This window comes from Camelus dromedarius, chromosome 32 (assembly GCF_036321535.1).
Source record: "Camelus dromedarius isolate mCamDro1 chromosome 32, mCamDro1.pat, whole genome shotgun sequence".
NCBI classification, from domain to species: domain Eukaryota; kingdom Metazoa; phylum Chordata; class Mammalia; order Artiodactyla; family Camelidae; genus Camelus; species Camelus dromedarius.
Window position 1 is genome coordinate 9,741,647 of NC_087467.1, and position 19,040 is coordinate 9,760,686.

General features: G+C 37.2%; 1 protein-coding gene across 1 annotated transcript in view; it reads left to right on the forward strand.

Moving 5' to 3' along the window:
* DSC1 (desmocollin 1) overlaps window positions 1-19,040 on the forward strand; it is a 265,006-nt gene that overhangs the window by 234,220 nt on the left and 11,746 nt on the right. Inside the window, exons 4-12 of the mRNA XM_010977197.3 lie at window positions 4,278-5,131; window positions 7,687-7,771; window positions 9,050-9,252; window positions 10,478-10,594; window positions 11,426-11,581; window positions 14,950-15,094; window positions 16,254-16,420; window positions 16,875-17,009; window positions 18,370-18,555. Of these exons, the coding sequence (XP_010975499.2) occupies window positions 5,069-5,131; window positions 7,687-7,771; window positions 9,050-9,252; window positions 10,478-10,594; window positions 11,426-11,581; window positions 14,950-15,094; window positions 16,254-16,420; window positions 16,875-17,009; window positions 18,370-18,555 (1,257 nt within the window). The 5' untranslated portion in view covers window positions 4,278-5,068. The remainder of the gene's footprint in view (window positions 1-4,277; window positions 5,132-7,686; window positions 7,772-9,049; window positions 9,253-10,477; window positions 10,595-11,425; window positions 11,582-14,949; window positions 15,095-16,253; window positions 16,421-16,874; window positions 17,010-18,369; window positions 18,556-19,040) is intronic.

Below are 19,040 nucleotides of genomic sequence, written 5' to 3' on the forward strand. Positions count from 1 at the left end.
ACTTTTAAATATTTACTCAATGGATAAATATGTATATCTTTAGACAGTTTTTACATGAGAACCTGGATTTGCAATAATTTTGTTTGTTTCCGTTAAAATTTAATCTCTTTAACTTTTTATTACACACTTGGGCAATTATATGGTATAAAATATTATTGCTCATAAGCCAGACACTGTTCAAAGTGCTTTCTAAGTAATACCATGTTTATCCTCATAATAGCCTATAAATTAGCAGCTATTATTGTCCCCATTTTATAGATGAAGAGACTGAGGCACAGAAGGATTAAGTCACTTACCCAATGGTATATTGCTAATAAGTAGTAAAGCCAGGAGTTGAACCCAGAGTCTAAAGATCTTAAGTACTGTGCTACACTATCAGTCATTCAGTTATGCTATTAATTTAGGCATAGATTAAAACAAACAAAACACAACAAACATACTTATAAAAATAAAATACAGCTCTTTCTGAATAATCTAATGGCAGGAAACTTAAAGGGATATTTTGTTTTCATTTAGCTTGATTTAGGATAGTCAGCTTCACTGTAATTTTATTTTATTGTGATAGTAAATTGCTTTCCTATAAAATACTTCGACTTTTAAGGAAGCCCTTGTGTATAAGTAGCAAATATGGGGAAAAATATTGTTGATGTGATAGATTTGCAAGTCAGTGATTTGGAGTTAATGTTTATAAAAGATTTTTTTATTATTATTACTGTCAAGAAAGCGAGCTAATTGGAGGAAAAAGCGTGTAGCAGGCAGGCTAAAAGAAGTACAATTTTTTTAAAAAATCACCTTTCCAGGATCCATGGAGAATATTCATTCAAACTTAGCAATGCCTTGTATCTTTTTTTACAGGCCAATACCTGCTAATTTTTTCAGAATTGCCAATTTAATTTTTGTCAGAATGTGGGAAGATGTAATGATGACTTCATTAGCTGAAAAGCATAGTCCCAGTTTCTAGGATTGAAGAATTAAAGAACTTGAGTGTTTGAATTCAGAAATATATATATGTATATATATATATATGCACATTATTAAGAACATTAAATATATATGCTTATTATCTAAGTCTATAGTTAGATAATTATGCTGAAACACACCCAGACAGAATTACACTTGGAGCTACACGTATACATTTAGGTAATTATTCCTATTTCTATATTACCATTCTTTTCTTTTCTCCCAAAGTGTCAAATATAAAAATACCCAATTAAAGTGATTTTATTTTCTCATTGAGAAATCAAATTCCAGTTCAGATACAAAATACATACTTATTGGTGGATGTACCTTTGGCAATAAAATACTATGAGACGTCATTTAGTTCATCTTCCAGGGCCTTTTCCTTCCCAAACCCTCCTGGCCTCTAATTCCAAAGAAGCAGTTATGTTATCATTTCCCTCTCTACATACACTGTCAGGTAAGCACAAGAAACTCTTTCATCCTTCGTTTTTCAGCAGCATGGGGAGTGAGCTATAACTTTACTTTTCAGTTAAACATGAGACAGAAATATAAGCAGCAAGAGCAGGAAGAGTTAATTTCAAGTATGAAAATTTATGAAGTAGGTAGTTTAACAGCCGTTCTACTTGACAATAGAATGACTCTCACAAAAGAGGCCAGATGCCCCACAGTATTCTGGAACGGCTGACTGTAATTAAGACGTGTAGGTTATAACTGCTTCTCAATACGTTCCACTGGTCTCAGACTGGCTTAATGTTCAACAAGACAGGATTCTCACATACCTGATCATCATTTTCTGCTCATTTTCAATATATTGATACACATTTATCATCAAAATAGCATGAGAGCAAAGAGTAGCACTTTGGTGGCAAACAGACCTGGGTTCAAATGTTTGCTTCTTCATCGTCTCTGGGTTAATGGGAGAAAGATGGTTACTTACTTTCACATGGTTTTACCATCTAAAAGGAGCCCTCATTGGACTGTTTGGGAGGATTCAGTGAAATGCCTGTCGTGGCTTCTGATTCTTAGCAATGGCTTGTTAAATATGAATTTTAGTTCCCTCTTTTATACCCCAAATTAAACAATTACCATTTGAAAATATTTACCCTCCTTCCATAACTTCCATCACTGGTCTTGTGTGTGATTGATATTGAGCTCACTGAGTTGTGACAGGAGAAATGATGCTATAGTTTTCATTGCAAGGGTCATTAGTGTTTAAAAAACTAAGCTTGATAGAATATTGTACTTTTAGGCTCGGATGTCCTGTAATGTACAATTAATTTGGATGAATGGAGTGATTTTAAAAAGAGTTGGTCTCAGATCATAGGTGTTCTCAAATAAAGATATTCAAGGAAAAACATCTCATGAATAATAAAAAAGAATGGAATAAGAAAATAATTAGTATTTATATTCCAAGGGAATTTGTTGCAGAAATAAAACAAGCAATCCCAAAATTTTTATGGAACCAGAAAAGGCCCAGACAAGACAGAGTAAGTCTTGAGAAAGAAGAACAAAGCTGGAGGCATCATAGTTCCTGTTGTCAAACTCTACTACAAAGCTACAGTGATTAAAATTGTACGGTATTGCACTGGGGTGGTAGCTGCCAGAGCAGGAATGGAGCCGCAGCAGAAAAACTGAAGACCCCGTGTGTCTGACCAGCTAGGCCTGACTGTAAAGGAAGATGCCGGTAGTGCAGTGAACCAGGCCTGGTAGCTGGAACCACGCAGGCCCTATGTGCCCATGGAGCTGCAGGCCGTGAGGAGGGGGCGCTTCCCCAGCCCCACCTGCCAGGTTTGGAGAGGCTTAAGGCCTGGGTGCACAGGGGCGGGTGTTGGCAGACAGGTGCTCCCCAGGCCGTGAGGCTTCCTGAATGGGCTGCCGGATGAGCATGCCAAGGGTGGAGGGTGCTGGCCAAAGGGTGCTACTTCCTCAAGGAGGGCAAAGAAGGCCTCAACCAGGATGTGCTCTACACAAAGTACCGCCTAATATTATTTTTTTAAAATAGTATATTACTGAAACAAAAATAGATAGACACATAGATCAGTGGAACAGAATGAGAGCCCCGAAATGAACCCACACATATATAGTCATTTAATTTATGACAAAAGGGCCAAGAATATACAATGGGGGAAGGACAGTCTCTTCAATAAACGGTGCTAGAGAAAAACTGGACAGTCGTATGCAAAAGAATGAGACTGGACCACTGTCTTACACCATATGCAAAAATTAACTCAGAATGACTGACAGCTTAACATAAGACCTGAAACCACAAAACTAAAAGGCGGTAATCTCCTTGACATAAATCTTGGCTGTGATTTTTTTTTGAGTCTGATACCAGAGGCAGAGACAACAGAAGCAAAGATAAACAAGAGAGACTAACAGCAAACTAGAAAGCTTTTGCACAGCAAAGGAAACTATCAACAAAATGAAAAGACAACCTACTGAATGGGAGAAAATAATTGCAAATCACGTATCTGATTAGGACAAATATCCAAAAAATACAAAGAATGCGTACAACTCAATAGCAAGAAAAAGCAATCTGATTTAAAATGGGCAGAAGATCTGAATAGACATTTCTCCGAAGAAGACATACAGATGGACAATAGGTACATGAAACGTTGCTCAACGTTACTAATCATCAGGGGAATGCAAATCAAAACCAGAATGAGATATCACCTCATACCTGTTAAGATGACTGTGATCAAAAAGACAAGAAATAACAAGCATCGTGAGGATGTGGAGAAAAGGGGACCCTTGTACACTGTTGGTGAGGATGCAAATCGGTTCAGCCTCTATGGAAAACTATGGAGTTTCCTCAAGAAATTAAAAATATTACTACCATTTCCAGCAATTACACTTCTGGGTATTTATCCAAAGAAAATTAAAATGCTAATATGAAAAGACATATGCACCCCTATGTTCACTGCAGCATTGTTTACACTAGCCAAGATACGGAATCAACCTACATGTCATTCTTGAAAAAGAGTGAAATCTCGTCATTTGTGACAACATGAGTGGGCCTGGAGGGCATTATACTAAGTGAAATAAGTTGGACAGAGAAATACAAATACTCATCGTCTTACGTACATGTGGAATCTCCGAAAATAAAAAATAAAAAACCAAGCTCAAGCTCATAGATACAGAGAACAGACTGGTGGCTCAAGAGAAGAGGCTGGGGCTGGGGAGGGTGATGGAGAGTGGGAGACATGGGTGAACTCGTTTTATATTTTTACTTTAGATAAATTGAGCTTTTAAAATTTTAAAGAATACAGTAAGAAAATTATACCCTCGCTATTTCTTTACTCACTTACTTTCATAAGGTCTAGGTACACCGTGGTCAATTCCTGTGACAGCTGGAGAATCGGAGCACAGTGGGCAGACAGTAAGAAGGAGCAGACGCAGTGCGTCCGTGCAGTTGCTGCCCTAGACTGGAGTGCCAGGTCCCTGGCAGGACTACAGCCCAGAACCACAGTGCTGTGTGTGACAGACTACACCTAAACACTCAGATGGGGAGATAACTTCTGACGGATGTGATCACACATGCCTGTGTGTCTCCGATTTGCCAACGGCAGCTGAGAAGGCATCAATTCCTTGCATGGAGTTCGTGCACAGTCTATGTTTGTACCCAGAGGCAAGGCAGGTTAATAAGGCTAAGAAGGAGGGGAGGACGTGGGAGTGGGTAATAACTGGGGAGGACTTCAGAGCATCAACCTGGGGGGAAAAGGAGGAGGGCCAAGGACTGAGGGTGTTCCCTGTCGCTTCTGCCTATGTGTCAAATGGCAGGAGAAATTTTGAAAGCTGTGAGGAGGAGCTAAGTGGCTGAGTTTTGGGGTGTCTTGAACCCCGCCCTCCCCACTTGTAGGAAAACCTCTTGCCATTCAGAGGTAACTGAATTGCAAGGGCGAAGACTGACTCAGGAATAGGAGCAAAGCAATTCTGCTGCTCCTCCTCCTGTCATTTTTACCACTTGCCTCCTGACTCTTCTCCAAACCAAGCTCATCTGCAGAATTCCCTGCACAAGTGCCAGCCATTGGGAGTCTGCGGAAGCCGCCCTGTGCATCTCAAGCTGCTGTTATCCAGCCACCATCCCTGACCATTGGGACCGCTTCTGATGGCTGTGGCCTCCGCTGCCCCAGGGAGCATCTTCTATAAGCAGCTCCTCTTCTGTCTCCTGGTGAGTAACAACCAAAGGATTAGGGAGTCCAAGCACGGTACTGTGCACTTCCTTCCTTCAGTCTGGGCTGGAGAGTAAGGCGGGAGTGGAAGGCGGAGAAGGTAGACTGGGAAAACAAAACCAGATCTGAGGGAAATTCAAGGAAGAGTTGAGAGACTTGTGACCTGGGAGGGCGGATGTTTGGTTTGCTCAAGCCAAGATGTTAAAGGTTTTCAAGGGAATCCGCTGTTCAGTCTTGTTGTGGTGTTTTTCTAAGGAGTCGTGGAATGAATTCACTCCTCAGGCATTTGGCCCAGAAGGTTCTGAGGTTTCCTTTTGCTACTAGTCATTAAATAGGCTGTAGTTATTTAATGTGCTCAGTTCCACTAAGCTGGGAGAAGAGGAAGACGATTCTGGGTGGGGAGATGAAATAGCCAGGGCTTTCTTACTTTTACCCAGGAAGGGCTAAGGGAAGGGCCGAGCTCTTAGTTCAGGCAAGGCGTTTAACTTGAAAAAATAATAATAATAAAGAAAAATGTGACAGTCATGGAAAACATAAATTAACTTGGCTTCCACTTAGGTATTTAGTAGCTTTGTAACTGTGTACTCAGGTGCTCATTTTTCTTTGGTGAGGAGTGGGGAGAGGGGAGTTGTCCCATGTTTACATCTGGCATTTCTGAGCATCAAATTTCCTTCTTTTTTTCATTTTAGCAAAATATTTTAGCTTCAAATTATATTTTCAGGATCTAAAGATTTTATGACATGGGGATAAACATTTTCTCCATGTAAGTAATACACTATGTGTGACTGATGGTCACAGTTTTATCCTGTAACTGCATGGTTTGCGGAGGGGGTGGCGTGCTCAGAGATTAGTATTAAGTTGAGTTAGTACTAGTTAGGTAAAATGTGGCGAAAGCTTTCCAAGATACTCAGCCAGATTTCTTGTACTTTTAGTCTCTGCTCTGTCCAGTATCCTTTGGCTCATCCCCTGCCCATCCGTTCATCCATCCCTGTAATGACTAAGCAGCTGTCTGACCTCAGCTCCCTCCAAATAACTAAGCTGCTCATTTAACCTGAAGACTGGAATTTTACTTCTGGAGACCTGTATTAGCTTGTCTGCAGAGGCAAAACCAACGAACTGGGGGTCCTAGGGCAGGAAGGAAAAAAGATAGGGGTATGAACAGGAATGTGGATGTATCCTATGAGAATAATGTGTGTGTATATATATATATATATATATATATATATGTATGGTATATAATAATGTAGGTATATATATGAATAGGTATATGTGTATATTTGTGTTTGTGTATATATATTATATATATAATTACAAAATGTTCTTTCCACATTATATATTTTTTACTCTGAGAAAGTTCTTTAGGTAAATTTTAGTTCATTCCCTGACATTAGGAACAAAAATATTAAAAAGTCCGAGTAAATAAAAAGTCTCATGTGTTTTAAAAGTGGTTATTCAAATTAAAGCAGAATGCAAATACAACTTTTAAAAGTCCAGGTTTTTGTATTACCTGCCTAACAGAATCTTTGTACAATTACAGGCTGTTTATATCGGCTGATGCAGTATCTCCAATAGACTCAGGCTAAGTTAGAAAAGAAATGTCCATCCATCCATAATATGGTTGATAGTCTGTCTTCTTTCCTTCTCCCAATGGGTCCCTTAACCCTAGAAATACGTCCTCAGAGAAAAATTGGTTATAAAATTGACCTTTCTGTTCTAGGTCAATTTTATGTTTAAATAATAAAAAGACAGTCATTTTGAACAACAGAAGAGGAAGCAAATAAACAAAATGACAAGAAAAAGAAATAAAAATAAGTTTTGAATTTGTAGACACTTTTAAACCGATAGCTTTTATTTTTCAGATCGTCTCTGCCTTCTTCTCTCCTTGAACTTGGTATATAACTTTTTAAAACAATAGCTGTGTCTTGAATTTAATTAAAAATCTTTACCCTACTGAATTACCCTCTATATTTTGAATTGTATTTCTTTTTAGACTAGTTTTGTGAATGAGATTATTTAGACTTTGGAGCTTGTGCCAGCCGGTCCAAGGAGTGATTTGAGACCAGTGAATATTTGTGGGTGCTGTTCTTTAGGAAGTTAAAAGCCATCCTCAAATACTTTCTTGACTTAGTCAGCTATACCTCAGATTGTTCATGGCTGTGAAAATGATGATTTGTGTACAAATACATGGTTATTATATTACAGAGTTAAGTACTTTCTTCATGCTAAAAAAACCAGAATGGCATTTATGAATGGCCTGAGAGCTGATACCCTCTATATAAAGTCAATGGTTTGTAACACATTTTCCTAAAATGATGCAGTACAATTTAGGTCCTAAGAACTACTGTTCACTTTAATTTTTTCACTGATACTAAGGGACTGTGGTTAAAAGCCACTTTTTTTTGTTGTCTCCTTTTAAAATGAATTTGTAAAATACTGAAGGATTGGAGGATTCATTTATTTCAGAAATCGACAATATTTTTGTCAATAAGACAAAACCATATTGTGAAAGTTTGTGGTCAAATGTAATTCCTGATATTATTTTCTTTCTTTCGAGGTTTTACTATTGTTTTGCGATGCTTGCCAGAAAATTTCTCTCCAAGTTCCTTCTCATCTTCAGGCTGAAGCACTTGTAGGCAAAGGTGAGAAATGATGTTAAGAATTTCATAGTTTTAACTGCTACAGTTAGCTGCGGGCTGCTCTTGTAAAGTTTGGGATTAAGGCCATAGGGTAGTTACTTGAAATTAAAATTCGACATAAAATGAAAGACAAACTACCTGGTTTGGGGTAGTGATTAGAAACAATCAAAAGCACCAAGTTAGCTGTATGCTTATCTTGCCAGGAGAATTAGCAAACATCAGAGGGCTAAATTATCTTAGTTTAGTACAAACAAAGCAAGGCACCGATACCAGAAGCATGTTTTAATTTCCTGTGACTATCTGCTGCCAAAACTCCAAAGCCGATGTTCTTTAATTGAATAGATATAAAACAGACGCATCAAAGTTTAAATGCCAAAATAAAATTTATGCTTAAAATTGCTTATAATGACCAGGTACCCAGCAAGAATTCATGTGATCTATTTCACAGAATAACTTCAGAAAGTCAAATAAAATTGTTAAGTAGTCTTATTATCACAGTCACACCTGAGGCATGGGTTGGTTGTTCTGAGTCCAGGAGTAACATTTCTTTCATCAACATTTCTCATTAGTCTTAAGTTTACATCTAGAAAAATATACCTTGAATACATAAGTGGTATTCTTTCCAAGGTAGACAATGCTTTGCCCAGCGCTTTGAGGTTTTAAATTAAGCACTTAAAAGATATACAGTCTGTACCCAAAGGGCACATAGTAAATATGCTAAACGTATCAAATATGAATCTGTAAAGGAAATATTTTGATGCAACCACTAAGGATTACTAAGCATTGAGTTTATCAAGCCTCCAAAAGATATTACAGAATGAGTACTTGCAACATTACTGTGAAATATTACTTAACTATGGACCTCTTTTCTTATTTTTTGCAAGATAGTTTTAATGGTCAGAGATTATTGCAAACAAGTTCAAAATCTACTGACTTCATACAGTTATACTGCATATAATAGAAAATGACAAATTTGTACTTAATGTATAAACCCATAAGTAAAAATTAAAGTGGAAACAATAAAACCAGTGAGATTAAGAAAATATTTTGTGTCTATTCATGAATTAGTTAATGATGAAAGCAGTGGAAACTGCAACTCCATTAATTTAAGTATTTAATTTTTATGGCCTCTAAGTTCTACAATAGAAGGCACTCAGTGTATTCCCAGGTGTAACCTCTCTCTTTCTGCTTCTCATGCACTGACTGGAAGTTGTCACTCCTGTAAAACTTGTTCTATTCTTGTTTCACTGTACAAATTACTGTGAAATTTCTTCCTTGCAGTGAATCTGAAGAAGTGTCTCCAGTCAGCCAGCCTAATCCAGTCAAGTGATCCTGACTTCAGAATTCTAGAAGATGGCTCAGTTTACACAACACGTGACCTCACTTTGTCTTCTGCAAAGAAGAGTTTTTCCATTCTGCTTTCAGATGCTCAGAGACAGGAACAGAAAAAGATAGACATTGTACTGGAAGCAAGAGGAAAGAAGGTATATGAGGCAAGACTTGAGCATAGTAATCCTCTTACAAGCACCCTCCATCTCATGTATTTCCTTCCCTGCTACAGTCATTGTTCTTGTGTGCTCACTTGCTTCTGTTCCACTTAGAATTAACGTATGTAAAGACTAGACTGTTTTTAAGGAGTAATAGAGCTATTTGCAATGGCGTGAAAATGAACAGCTCTGTAGCCACGGTGCAAAGTCAGAACAGCAGAGGTTTCAGATAATGTTTTGAGGTGTGGCAGTAAGAACAACCAACCTGAGGAACAAGGCAGGGCAGGTGGAAAACTCAGTGGAGACTCATTCAGGCTGGAGGTGTGGCCCTCCGCCCTGAGTAGCTCTCTCCCAAGTGACTATGACTTTAAGTCTCTCTTTAAAGCAGAGATGAGGTCATCTACAATTTATTGTCTTCTTGATAGAACATTCTAGAAGGTCCCTCTCTTCAGAGAATGGAGTATGGCCAGTCCACAGAATGGGTTTGCAAGTTCATCTTCTTGCAGTGAGTGGTGGTGATCGGGCAGTGGGTAGGGAGAAGGTTACTGGAATTCACATAAATCTCACTTTCAACAAACTCTGCACAATTAATTTTTTCTTATTAAATAACTTATAATAAATGATTCAATTTATAAGGCACTTTCCCAGCTAAATTCCTTTTGATTACAAAAATTCACCATCAAATTTATAATGTGCTTACATATTACATATGCTTTTCATTTGTTACAAATTTAGACTAAGGCTTACAAAACATTAATTTATATGCAAATTGTGAAGAGTTTCCATATCACAGAAAATAAAATATGTTGGACCACATGCTGACCTGTGTCTTTACGTAGGTGTACAGATGCTTTGCACCATAGCTAGTATTTTAACAAATTTTAGTTGTACCACTACAAGTGGAATGAAATTAATTCTCAAATATCTGCTAATGGATTATCTTTTTTTTAGGTGATCTATACTTCTCAAGATAGTATCTTTCACCAAAATCCCATAAATGTTCTGGTTGGTTCGGTGATTAAATCAGGAAATAGGTGCAAATGATTCTTACCCTGTGTATATATGTGTGTGTGTATCTTGTTAATAAAACACAGAAATTGTTTGGGTGTTGTATGTACGTGATATTATGTACAACCCTTACTTGATTCTTCATGCCGATGTCCTCGGACAGTGCCTAGAGGGATAAGCTCTGCTGTATTTCTTCACCTCTCATCAAATGCAGATTCCTAAGAGACATCCCAAAGACGCAGTCCTCAGGCGAAGCAAGAGGCGATGGGCCCCTATTCCGTGTTCGCTGATGGAGAACTCACTAGGTCCATTTCCACAACATGTTCAGCAGGTACAGTCCATCTTGTTCCATTTTATGTTCAAATTTTGTTTCTTTTTGAAACTTTCCATTTGAATTGACTCAGGGCTTTGACCTGTTGGTATCAGTGAGGACCATCTATTCACCAGAACCAGGGTCCTGCAGAAGAGAGTCTGTATATTTATCACTTTCCTCCAAAAATCATATTTAGCACTTAGAAACAAGTTGCATATTTTGAGTTTCTGATTCTCTTGGGTCTGCATTTTGATTCTCCTGAATACTCTACCAGACTTCAGTATTCACATACAGAGGACATGCCTACAGATTTCGCATAATTAAATTCTCCTTTTAGCAGTTATCCTCACGAAAAAAGCCCGTATTTCTGTTTACCAAGAAGTGGTATCACTGCCACATAACTGAAGTGCACACATAGGCCAACTTTGGAATTATGCAATTCACGAGGAAGTAATTATGGGAGGAAAGTTGCATTTTTTTCTACTTCTTTTTAGTCACAGAATCCATTGCTAATAACTCAAAATCACTTTTGTTACTATACTTTATTAGGAATAAGAATAAATGAATAAGAATTGTAAAGGCATATTCAGCTGCACTGTTTTTCCATCTCTATGTGGATAACTCAAAATAATTTGGGATCAAAGAGGTGACAGAGTTTCTGGCTTGGCACATTGCAGAATATGATTAAGAATTTTAAAAACATGGGGGTGGACCCACAGAGGAAAGAAAGAATAGGGGAGTAGGAAAGAGAGCCAGTGATAAAAAAAATAAACTATCACAAGAGATTAGGTTGAAAATATTTATCACGACATATTTGTTCTTTCCCTGAATTTTCACCTATCGTTACAGGTTCAGTCTGATGCCGCACAGAACTACACCATCTTTTACTCCATAAGTGGACCAGGAGTTGACAAAGAGCCCTTCAATTTGTTCTTCATAGACAAAGACACAGGGGATATCTTTTGTACAAGAAGCATAGATCGTGAGCAGTATGCAGAGTTTCCGGTAAGATTATTGGATTATTCAGAATCATGTTTTCTATTCTTGGTTTAATATTTTCAGTACCACTTATTTACATATTAGAAGAATCAATTATTTGATTTAATATTTTAAGAATTGTTACTGTGTAATATAAACTTCATATTTCTGTTGGTGCCATGGATGAAGAAAGATAGTGGATATCCTAAGAAAGGCAGGGAAAGCTATAGAAAATATAATAACATTTTTGAAGGACAGGTTTTGATCTGTAGACTCCTGGGACAATAACAGTGAATTTTATTGTGTTTAAAGTTCCCTGTAATAATGTAGCTCAATTATTCTCAACCCTGACTCTATGTTATAAATCATGCGATAATTGTTTTTTGAATGTACTGATGATCGAGCCAATTCCCAGAAATTCTGATTTAATTGTTCTAGGGTGGGGCCCAGGCAATGAAAATTTGAAGTCACCCGAGGCGATTCTAAATGTTTCCTGAGGTTGAGATCCCCTGCATTAGCCTCTTATGTTGCATTGACTGCCTTGTCTTTCCTTCCCTCTGACTGTCCTTCAGCAACAAGAATCTTGACTATCATTTAATTCCTTAGTAATACATTTACCCATTCATCTTATTCTAACTAATCTCACCCAAGGAAAAATTCAAACTCTTCTGAAAATTAAATCTTTAATTTTCCTGTTTCAACTTCACGTATCTCCTTAGTGTTCTGATGTCTAATCTGACATACAAAAGAACTTCACCGTGAGTTGTAGTGTGATGGTGAATGAAGCTGTTTAAGCACATGGTGTCTTGAATTCTGAGAGTGTAGTAAAGGAGTTCTTTGCTCAAGTAGCACAGGAAAGGGGACATATGGGCAGTCCAGAAAGTAATATCTCAGCAGACATTTGAAAGATGTGTAGGAACTTACGGCCGTATAAAGGCAGCCACGAAAAGTCAATAAACAGTGAGGTGGGGAGCGGTGGAGGAGATAGCTGAGTGCCCTAGGCAGAGGCATTAGCGATGGAAAGGACCATGGTTTGAAATAAATCTACAGGAACAACAAACCCTAGCTGAAGGCATCGTTTGAAGCTAAGAAAGGGTGTGAGATAAGAGCAGGAAGTAAAGATCACAGTGTGAAGGACTCGATAGTTGATGCCGAGGACCCTATTTTAAGGATTTCAAAGCTCTATATAAGGTAGTGAAATGTTTGAAGCAAGGTTAATGTTCCACTTTAGGGATTTCATAATTAAATAAAATGGTTGGATTAGAAGGACATAATTTCTTCATGATGTTTAAATGTGTAAGTTCTCTGCTGCTTGCCCTGATAGCTCCTTCACAAGCAGAAAAGATCTAACCACAGAAGAAAAGGCCTTAATACTGAATAAAGAGCTGCCTGCCCTGGGCGATGCGATGTACGTGTCGTCTCTTACGGTACTGATAACATCTTGTTTATGGGGGTTGAGGTCTTCATCTGCTTCTCACTCATCAACCTGCTGTCTGTTTTGGCTTCTTCCCCAGATCATTGCCAGAGAGAATAGTTTAAAATGAAAATACATTACTTCACTATTTTTTGACATCTTTTAAAGGACAAAGGAATAAAATAGTTGGCAATTTTTGCTCAAAGTTGGGCTTTTGAATAATTTTCCCTTCTGAATTATTTGTGTTTCTCTGGTTCCCATTAACATGCTTAAGATTGAATTGGCATTAAGAAACACCAATTGCAATCAACAAAATTCATAAGGGGAAGTGCAACAACTAGATGTAAACATGGTGCCAGCTATAAAATCACTTGAGACAATGTGGAATAGAAAGAAGCCTTCTCTGTCAATGCAGAGATTAAAATTAAAATGTCTTTGCTTTTCTATCAAATCAGTTTTACCTATTCTTTTATACTGGAAAGCTTATTTCTCTGGAAATTAGTGGATCTTCAGTATCTGCCACTTTTCCTTTTAGTCTTGGGCAGGCCACAACCTCAAGATTGCTTTCTTCTCCCTTTTATGGACTGCTAATAGTTGTCTTATCTACCTCTGAGCTGTTGGGATCATTCAATACCATAATGTGGCCAAATCACTATATTAACTGTAAAGCTCTTTAAAAATATTCTGATGGTAGCTCAAATAACGCACATGCTCCAGAATTTTGTCCTCAAAGCTGGGGATTTTGATGGGATTTTCCAATTCTTTGCTTTTATCTAACTGATATAAATGTTAAGTATTAATAAATTATTGTGGTTTGAAATAATTTGATTTCATTGGTTTTTGGAAACAGTAGCCGCAGGTCTAATTCAGTTCCTATCATTGCTGCTCCCTTGTTTGATCTCTTGTCCCATGTTGTATTGTTCAATCTTGGCTGGCTGGCAAAGAATTTTCTGGATGAGTCACACCATTATTGCAGTTGGAGGAATTTGTTTTAAACCATTCAATTCATCTGATTTTTAGGGATTTATATAAGGTCCTTTTTCAAGCTTTTTAAAGAAGAGTTGCAGAAGAAGTGAATTTTCTTCAATAGTTCCAAGTTATTCTGTGAAAGAAAGCAGCTGCAAACACTCTTCCTCTAGAATGTTGAGAAGAGTCTGGACTTTATAGGTTTGTAGGGAAAAATTGGTTCAATCCAGTCCCTTCTTTTCTATCCAGACAGAGCCTTACTATCTTGTAACGTGTGATTTCTTTTCCAGACACACAAGTCCGTCTGTTGTCTTCATATACACGTTGCTAATCACATTCTGTACACACTCAGCATTGGTGTCCCCGCTCTCTCCCTTCCTCTGCCCAGTCTGCACTGGATGCCCCACTCTCAATTCAGTGCCAAATTCAAGTCCCAACTCCTGCTGACAACTGTTTGCATTTTCCCAAAGATGAGAGCAATTTCAAAGATAAGAGCAAATTACAGTGCAAAAGGGCTAGAAGAGATGAGGTTCTTCAAGCTACCGAAGAATTCAAAGGGAAAATGACATCACAATAGTACACACATAAAATTTAAATGACACTCTTCTAACTCGGCTAAAAATATGACTAATCCTACTAAAGTATAGTATTCTGTTTATACTAATTATGACAATGTTTAAGTATATTATTATTGCTTTAATATAGAATGATGGAAACTAGGCTGCCAAACCATTCCTCTCATTGAGCTTTTTGAAACTGTTGCTTTAGTGACTAATTACGAAAAGATTCATAGTTTCTCTATCATAGGAACATAAGTGGATTCTCCTGAGTTAACCTAATTCAGACACAGACTGTGCTGGTGTGTTTTTTCTCCATTGGATAAGTTCTGAGCTAGATATACCTTTGCAGATGATTTTTTTTTTCCAAACATTACGTCTCTCCCCAACTGCTAGGTTTAATTCTGTGCTTAATTTGTTCTTGAAGAATCAGCTGATGGGGGTTATCTACCTTTCAGCTCTATGCCTACGCGACGACCATAGACGGTTATGCACCCGAGTACCCACTGCCCTTGCTGTTCAAAGTCGAAGATGATAATGACAATGCCCCGTACTTTGAAAGCAAATTGACTATGTTTAGTGTGCCCGAGAACTGCCGAACCGGTAAGTTCACGCTTCAGGGAAAACATGAGATTTTTGCTTCCATCAAATTCCTTATTGATCTTTTAAACACAATTATGCAGAACATTTTTAAATGCTGGACTTTCAAGGATATGCTACAAAATTTTGTAGTCTTATAAGATCATAGGCTCTTCAAAGGCAAACCTTTTTGCACTCATTTTCCAGGCACATGTGGATGGCAGCTAAGTGATACATAAAGTTCTAGTGCATATGAGTGTGTGACAGACAGATGCTCTTTATTGTTTCTATTTTGATCGTGTGCATATGTGTCACAGATATATTTATAAAGCAATAGATCGTCACAATACATTTTCAAGGAGCCGGAAATAGATGATGGTATGGAAATGCTGACCTGGCTTGTAACAACCTATGCGTTCCTTTACTCAGTGCATTTTTCCAAACAAATTGAAAAACAATTTTTAATTGGCTTGATGTTCTCAGCAGCCAAGATTGTGACCTTGTCAAACCAAAGGGTATAAGAAGACTGTCTAGTTTATTCATAAAGTTGCTAGTTTTTATGTTGTTAGTTTTTATACCTCCTCATCCTGTTGTCATTATGTAGGCATATTTAATACTGTTTTCCCACAATAAGTGGTTTGCTAAAGCAGCGTTTCCAATACTCTGATTTCTGGGACATAAAGCTGGTCCAAATGACACTCAAACTGTTGCATAATGTTTAAGTCTTGTATATATTAACAATTCAGCACATTTATTAAAATACAAAAGCATAAAACCTTTGTTATCATATGCAAAGCTGTGCTCTTCCTTTAATTAACATTATCAAGTTGGCCTTTGAAAAGAACAAGCTATACAGAGAAGACACCATCCAAAAATGGTCCATGAACTGGTTTGGGAGGAAGAATTTGAGAACCGCTGTTACCATGGGTGGGGTGGATGTTCCCATGTAGACAGAATGCAAATCATATTATCCACGGTAGCTACCTAGTCGATGTTTCCAGGTAAGGGGCACTTAGAGTTTTGGAGAACATTTAGATACTTCTCCACTTATCCATAACATTTAACATTAATCAACTGGTGGTTTTGAGAATATGCTACAGCAATGCCTGGATTTTTATTTTTGTTTGTAATTCAGTTGTGTCGCTGTTTGAAATTGTTGAAATTGTTGGATTTATCTAAACAGGAACTTCAGTGGGAAAAGTGACGGCCATCGACCACGATGAACCTGACACTCTGCATACTCGTCTGAGATATAAAATCTTACAGCAAATCCCAGATCACCCAAAGCATTTCTCCGTCCATCCAGATACAGGTGTCATCACCACAGCTACGCCTTTGCTGGATAGAGAAGTAATGAATTGCTTAATTCATTTCTCAGCCACTAAACTATGTTTAAACTGATGGCGAACTCCCAGGGAAGTCGCAGTAAGGCCCCCCTCTCCAGGAGTGCTTCCACGCGGGCTGTGCTTAGGGCTTCTCAGGACACTTCCTTTGTACCTACAGGGACTTGGGGGAAGGTGCAAGGTGCTAGACAAGGCTTCACTTGACGTCACTGACCTGGTTTGATGTGTGGATGCTAAAATAATTTTACATTTTGAAATGTTATATTAGAAACATCAACTTTCCATTGTATTGACTGACCAGTCTCTTATTCGATGTTTGTATTTGTGGTAGCTTTTTTCTGGAAAAAATTTCAAAAAAGAATTTGTACAATAATCAAAGCCTGAACAAGGGCTATGAGAATCACAGGTTACAGGAAATAGAAGTGGTCATCAGTGTACCTTTTCCCTGTTTTTTTTTTCAGAAATGTGATACGTACAAGTTGATAATGGAAGTGCGAGACATGGGAGGCCAACCTTTTGGGTTATTTAATACAGGAACAATTACTATTTCGCTTGAGGATGAAAATGACAATCCACCATATTTTACAGAATCTTCTGTGAGTATATCTCTGTATTCATTTCTCTAGATTCATTTACTTTTAAAAAAAAATCTGAAATTTGTTAGCTCACAGATTACACATTTTGGTTTTAATAGCAACGACTTCCAAATAATACTCATAGGAAAATATGATTTCTGTACAAATAATCAAAGTGGCTATTATTCCTGGATGCAAGGAAATGAATACTCTCTTGGCCATCTAATTGCTTTCTATCCCTTGAGTTTATTCACGTGTTCAGTGCTTCTTGGATGTCAAGCTCTGATATCAGATTCTTTGGACTTAAATTTCCTTTACAGTTGTGAAGGGGAAGAGGACATCTCTCTGGTGTTCTTGACTCTTCAACTTTTTAAGATAACAGAGGGGCTAGTTTACATCTTCTGCTCTGCTGGGAAGTCAGGAGTACAGCCATCTATGTGCAGTCTCTTCCCGGGTTACCCATGAACACACGCTGACTTAGGAACACACAACACAAGAGGTGTGTGTAGGATGGTACTTCCAGGAAGTGATTCTTCTTTCTTGAACTTTTATTAAGTCGTCTCCACTTTTCTCATTAATCTGTACCAGAATACAAGTCAAAGAAGGGAAAACCTGTAATGACAAGCACATCTATACAATATTTTTACATTAATCCCTATGATTTTTAAGGATATGTTTTATCCCTTATTTCATAGGAGGATGTGAAAGGTCAGCTAAGTAACGTGTCCATACTCTCATACATACAGATGATATAAGAGGAAAAAGTGGGATTAGCATCTAGATCCATTATGTTCCAAAGGCTACCAGGCTGTCTTCCTTCTATGAATTCATTTTACATCTCTGGAAGATTCTGATTTACTACTTTTTTTAGTCTTTTTCCATAATCATATTTCTTTTTTAGGAGGTGTTGGGAAAAAAACTATGATTTAATTTCTCAAAGAAGGGAAAACTTTTTCCTTACAGTGTTTGCTAGTGAATCAAAAGTTAAAAAATAAAATTTATAGTTATCTTCAAACACTGAAGCCTTAATATCTTAATATAAAGCATTTTATGTATAAAATAGGGGTGATAGACTGTAAATACTGTAGAAGTACAGAATGGAGACAAACATGAGGGCTTGAATGATTAGAAAAATCACCTCAGAGAAGTTGAAAAGTTAAGACATGAGTTAGTCTTTGAAGAATGGATAAGATTTGAAACAGTAGTATCAGTTTATAAAAGAAAGGAGTGAGCTTATGTGTTAAACGTGTAAATTCTTCCCGATGTATAATTGCATATTTCCATATCACTTTGTTTTCTTTTTCTTTAAATATAACCTTTAGAGTAGAAAATCACATCAGTGAAACTATGAGTTTATAATAAGAAGAGGCAATGGTTTCAGTATTTTACAGAAGTAGAAGAAAACAGAATTGACGTTGAGATTTTACGAATGGCAGTACGTGACCAGGATTTGCCAAACACGCCTCACTCAAAGGCTGTATACAAGATCCTACAGGGAAATGAAAATGGAAACTTCAGAATTAGCACAGATCCAAACACAAATGAAGCAGTCTTGTGTGTTGTTAAGGTAAAAAAAATATATATGTAAATATATATGTATCAAGCAATGCTTTACAAAGTTCTAACCTACACTTGGGCATATACATTATATATGCAGGAATTATTATATATAGTTATAAATGGAAATTACAATATATAATAATAACTATATATAATAATATATAACTATACATATAGTAATTCCTGTATGTATATAACTAGAGTGTTGCAATGCAATGCTGAAATGATTTTCATTGTTTTATACATAAACTTTATTATTATTTTTTTCTCATTTTCTCTTAGAAGAAAGGCATCAGAGGTGCAAAATTGATTGTTCTATGTATGAGGAAAACCAAGGCAGAGAAATATTGAATTAGTAATCAGATATTAGCCTCAAAAGGAGTCTTAGACACTCACTTATCTAAATCCATTATTTTATAGAACATAAGACAGCGAGAAAGAGAAGAATCAATATTTAAAGTCAGCCTCTTGACTCTTCAGTTCCCCTCATGC